The sequence below is a fragment of the Histomonas meleagridis genome (genome assembly GCF_020186115.1).
Source record: "Histomonas meleagridis strain 2922-C6/04-10x chromosome Unknown contig_9, whole genome shotgun sequence".
Taxonomy (NCBI): domain Eukaryota; phylum Parabasalia; order Tritrichomonadida; family Dientamoebidae; genus Histomonas; species Histomonas meleagridis.
The window spans coordinates 1153714-1159713 of NW_027150923.1; the positions used below are offsets into that span (position 1 = coordinate 1153714).

Below are 6000 nucleotides of genomic sequence, written 5' to 3' on the forward strand. Positions count from 1 at the left end.
TGGTTAATTAAAAATAATAAAAACATTATTTTACTTTTTATCATAAATTATGAAAATGATATGAATTTTAATTTAATAAGAAATAGATGATTAAAAAAATTTATATAAAATTTTTGTACGCATTTTTATTTAAAAAAGGTGATTAAAATTTCTTTTCATTTAAAAATTAAGAAATGATATAAGTGTCATGAAAAATCTTTTTATTAAAATAAATTTTGGCTGATTAAACACCCAGATATCATTTCTACATTTACGAATAAGTATCAACTACATCAGAAATTAAATAGTTAATTCTATTTTGGATACTATTTAATACAAGATTAGGAGCATTTGAAGAAGATGTGGAAGAGATCAAGAAACATCCATTCTTTTCTTCGTTGAACTGGAATGACGTGTTGGAAAAAAGGTACACGATAGAATGGGTTCCTGAGATAAGAAATGAATTTTATGAACCTATTACTCCACATGAACTTGCTGTTACTTTTGAAATATAATTTGTAGCTATTAAAAAAATGAAACAAACCACATATTGTCTTACTTTAAACAGATTAAAATTTGGTATTTTGAGTGATTTCAATTTTTTGAAAATTTTAGGAATTTGAGAAGTAACACATTATGTCCAACTACTGCTGTAAGGTTCTTATATCAAATTTTTTATAAAAAAAATGTCTGTTGAGAAAGGAACAATTGCAATAAGTTATTCAAAAAAATTGAAATATTCGTAACGTTTTGGGGCACCCCGTTCTATGAAAGGGGGGGGGGGCAATTGGATTTGAATGTACATAAAAACGGCAAAGAGAGAGATGTCTTTAAAAAATTTGTACTTTTTCAAGCATATACATTAAAAATATAAATAAAATTTTATGATAAAAATTATTTGGCAAGATCCGGATTACTTGAGTATATGACTTTTATTTATATAAATTGAATATTTCGAAATTTGATCAAAAAATTATTTTATAATTTTCTGATTATTTATAGATATTAATATGCACAATAACATTGCTAAGTATACTATTAGGTTCTATCTTATAAATATCATTGATTTTGAGGAAAAGTACATTTATTATGACAATTTACATGCCTAAAGATCATCAAGACTCTGTAGAGTCGAAAAAAAAAAATTTTATAAGAATGAACGTTAAGTGAAATTCTTAATTTTACTCCGCTGTTTTTTGTGACGATAATTGGTCGGAATTACTCTAACGGTAATAACGAATCGAAATATTTGAGAATTGTAAAAAACGATACATTCGATTTTTTGTAAATTTTTCAGTACAAAATGATCGTTTATTAAAAGTCGAATTCGCGGTCCTTGCAAACAGCAGGAGCTATAAGTGTCCATCCGTATAGGAGAACAACAACCCACGAAGCTGCAAAGTTAACCCACTTAGCGATTGTTCCTCTATCTGTTGCCCAAGCAGTGTTTCCTTCTGATTTTCCCCAATGAGTAACGATCATTGTAACATAAATCGAAGCCATTGCAAAGAGAGAATGGAAGAAGCTGAGGGAGAAGAAGCCCTCTTCACCTTCTTTCAAGCAACAATTGCATTCATTAAATTGATTTGATGTAGAAAATGCAGAATATCCAGCCCAAGCAAGCGTAAACAAGGAAGCAATGATGGAAAATGCGATTCCTTGACTTCCACTTGATAATCTATTGCAGTCTGGCTCACACATCATTGCAGCAACTGTGAGATAAGCAACATAACATGAGATTAGGGATGCTGTGAAAATAGATCCATGCTCAACAAAGGCCGAAGCAAGGAAGAGGATGATACAAAGGATCATATTGATTGATATGAAAATGTTATTATCAGAACAACCTTCCTTAACAAAGATGTAATAAGAAACACCAAATGCTACCAATGAACCAACTCCAAAAACAACAGTCATTGTGATGATTGGCCACATTTTATCTTCATTATAAAACTTCTTATTGAGATCTTGGAAAAATGCAAGTAAAAATATGATTTGAAGAACAAGATACACACCTGAGATAAAGTAACAGATTTTGAACCAGACATTGAAGAAACTATCTGGAATAAACATGAACGGAACAAAAAGTACAATAAGGCAAATAATGTGTACAAAAAGAAAGTTTGAGTGGAATTTGAACTGCCATGAGTTTTCGAGATTTGGATTACAAATGCAAATGAGTGAGTGAATTGCAAACCAAAGAGCGAGTGTTGTAGTGAGCCTGATAGCGCATGATATACCAACTGTATGTGGTTGGTCATAGATAGTCTTGATAATTTTTCCAATCCAAGAATAACCTGTATTATATACAATAAATCCGAGGATTGCAATAATAACAAAAACTATTACATAAACAAGATTAGCCTTTTTGAGCTTACCTTCGCTGTCTGCATCACCAGCGTCGGTGTATTCCTTCATTCCCTTGTATTCCATCTTTTATATCGGAATGTTCCAAAACCGTCAAATTTGACCACACAGAAATCCTAAGAAACGATATCGTTGTTTGAACTTTTTAAGTGATTCATGTTTGAATTTCGGTTATTCATTCAACGTCAAATGTGTAAAATGAATGGGCATAGCATTGGCAATTTGAGTTTAACATTTTTGTTAATGTTTATAATGCCCAAGTGACCCTGATGATCATCTCAAAAATATTTTTAGTCAATCAATTTTCAATTTTTATACTTGATCATTAGATATTGCAAAATTGTTTTTTTTTGTCTTTAGTCTTATTTATGTGAATCACTCATTTGCTGGTATTTCGAAGAAATTTTTATTGGTGTTTCCAAAACTCAATAAATAACAAAAACAACAAATCATGACAAAATAAAGAAAAGTGGGCACTTTAAATTGTAAAGTTCAGAAGTAGAACTTTTTAATTGCATCAACCGGTTTTATATTGAAAATTACTTAAAAGAGAACGTTAAGCCAGTACAACTTAATTTACTGAAGCTTTGGGAAGTTCTTAAGGCTCAGGTTGCTTTGCTTCTTACCTGTTCCTACTTGGCGTTGGTGTTGGACATTTCCTGGACGTTGGTCTCTTGGCTTTGAGCGAGGCTTCCTTTCTTGAGCATTTTCACCTTGGGCTGGAGCAGCTGGTTTAGGAGCGGCATCCCTTTGTTGAGGGGCCCTTTGTGGGCGTTCTTGTGGCTTGCGTTGAGCATTTGGCCTGCGACCGCCTGTATTGCGGTTATTGTTTCCACGGCGTGCGTTTTGCCTTTGCCTAAGAGCTTCAGCTGTGCTTAAGAATCCGGTTTCGATTACTTCTGGTTCAGATTCTTTGTATGTTTTAACTTCAGTAGTTTTAACCTTCTTCTCAACAACCATTGAAGCATATTGTTCAGGGATTTTAACAACGCGCTTTCCTTGGCGATTGATCTTTGGTGTTTCATCTTCATCGTCGGAATCGAAATATTTGTAAGCAGCTTCGAAAACAACCTTTGGTTGGGCATTTTCAGTTACTTCTTGTTGTTCGCCTTCTTGTTCGTCAACAATTTCAGGGCGCTTTGCTTCATCAATAGCGTTACCCCAGTTTGATCTACCACGACCTTCACGCTTTATTGTGCTGCGATATCCAACTCCTGGCTCATGCTTGTTCTTTTTGCGGATAACCTTTTCGCGTTGGGGAACTTCGTCGGCTCCATTGTAATCAGAAAGAATTGCAAATGGGTTGCTCATACAAGTGGCCGTATATAACCGTCTTTATCAACTCAAATCGGTTGTCCCGACTTTTGACAGATGTTTGTTAGGATCGAGTTTGCATTGAACGACTTGGAACCGTTCACAAAAATTCTGTGGTTCATTCAAATATATTTCGGCTTTGGGGTACCCTGTATAATCCTTTGAAAAATATTTTTGCCTAACAAAAATCAAAAAAGGTGCTTGAGATAAATTAAAATATATCGATTTCTTTTTTATGAAATATTTTGAGTAATCCTGAATTGTTTAATTAAATCTAAAATTCATTATAACTTCGTTTTTATTTTAAATAAATAAATTTTACTTATTCATACACACGTGGACAAAATATATAAAGTAAAAAAAATTAAATATAAAAATGCGTATATTTCTTTTGATTCTAAAAAAGTTTCTTTTGATTATATAAAAAATAGAATGTAGATGATATTCAATGAATTTTATTATGAGATCAATTTTGATTTTAAGGAGTTTTTACAAATTATTTCGGATTATAAAAATGGATAATTTCTGTATTCGAAACGCAAAATTTATTATCGATTTATTCCCAAAAATATAAACTAACTTCGAAGTCTCTTGTGTAACCCTTAAAATTAAGATAATAAACAAAATTTTAAAATTTTTATAAAAATTAATCGTAGTCCTAATTTTACTATTTTCAAAAAATTAATTTCAAATTTTAATGCTTCCAAAATATTCGTTTTCTTTGAAATCTTCCGCAAACGGATCATCGTCGATATTAGAAATGTTCATCGAAAAGTTCTGTGTTGAGAGATTATCGTTAACATTTTCATCAATAGCATCCTCTTCATTATTCCGTTTTTTATTTCGAAGACGAACCATTAATATAATAATTACGGAAACAATTATAATGATTCCAATTCCAACGCATACTCCAATGATAATAAATTTATTCGAATTATCATTTGTATCATTTTCATTTTGATTAAAGATTGTATAAAAACCTGAATAATATGAATAATAATAAGAATAATGAACAATTGTATAATGATATGAAATTATTAAAGTATTAATATATGAATAATGTGAACCAAATAAAGAAATTGTTATTGTATTTGTGAAAGTAGTATTATAAATAATTGTTTGTGTAATTGATTCTGATAATATTAATGTTCGCATATATGTTTCATCGAATTGTCTTGAAGGTATAAATGAGTTTGATTGTGTAAATGTATTTGATCCAGAAAATGAATTACTTTGCGAATATGTATTTGATTGCGAAAATGTATTTGATTGCGAATATGTATTACTTTGTGTAAATGTATTTGAATATGTATTTGATTGTGTATATGTATTACTTTGACTGAATGTATTTGAATATGTATTACTTTGTGTAAATGTATTTGAATATGTATTACTTTGTGTAAATGTATTAGAAAATGTATTTGATTGTGTGAATGTGTGTGTTGGCCATGGATATTGATCGCATTCTCCAATAGATGAACCTTTAGATACGGAAAGTGATCCAAATGTTTCATCTTCATAAAAATCTGATGTCATAACATATTTTGCTGGTATACCTGAAAACGCATTTGAACTTATATTTGTTGGTGATTTATTACCTGTGAAATAAATACAATTCAATTTGTTACAATATCTAAATGCATAATCTTCAATTAAAGTGATATTTACATCAAATATAACTGTTTCCAAATTAGAACAATAATAAAATGCATAACTTGCAATTGATGTAACTGAGTCTGGAATTGCAAAATTAATTAATGAAATGCATGAACGAAATGCATATCCTCCAATTGTTGTTACATTTTTGCCAAAATTAACTGATTCTAAATCATTACAATAAGCAAATGTATAAGTTTCGATTGTTGCAACAGAATCTGGAATTGTAATATTAATTAATGAAGTGCATGAACGAAATGCATAACTTCCAATTGTTGCTACATTATCGCCAATATTAACTGATTCTAGATCATTACAATAAGCAAATGCATATGTTTCAATTGACATAACTGAATCTGGAATTGTAATATTAATTAATGAAGTGCATGAACGAAATGCATAACTTCCAATTGTTGCTACATTATCGCCAATATTAACTGATTCTAGATCATAACAATAAGCAAATGTATATGTTTCAATTGATGTCACTAAATCTGGAATTGTGATATTGATTAATGATTCACAATAATAAAATGAATAACTTCCTATTGACATAACTGAATCTGGAATTGTAATATTAATTAATGATTCACAATAACAAAATGCATAACTTCCAATTGTTGCTACATTATCGCCAATATTAACTGATTCTAGATCATTACAATAAGCAAATGCATATGTTTC

General features: G+C 30.2%; 2 protein-coding genes across 2 annotated transcripts; both read right to left on the bottom strand.

Moving 5' to 3' along the window:
* Nucleotides 1-1293: 1293 nt before the first annotated feature.
* GO595_009539 (Serinc-domain containing serine and sphingolipid biosynthesis protein) lies at nt 1294-2412 on the bottom strand (the record flags this gene model as incomplete). The annotated part of the gene is made up of 1 exon (XM_067923236.1): nt 1294-2412. The coding sequence occupies one exon, from the start codon at nt 2410-2412 to the stop codon at nt 1294-1296; it is 1119 nt and encodes a 372-aa protein (XP_067770541.1).
* Nucleotides 2413-2922: 510 nt separating this feature from the next.
* On the bottom strand, nt 2923-3657 carry GO595_009540 (uncharacterized protein; the record flags this gene model as incomplete). Its single annotated transcript, XM_067923237.1, has 1 exon — nt 2923-3657. One exon carries the CDS (start codon nt 3655-3657, stop codon nt 2923-2925), a length of 735 nt encoding a protein of 244 aa, XP_067770542.1.
* Nucleotides 3658-6000: the final 2343 nt, after the last annotated feature.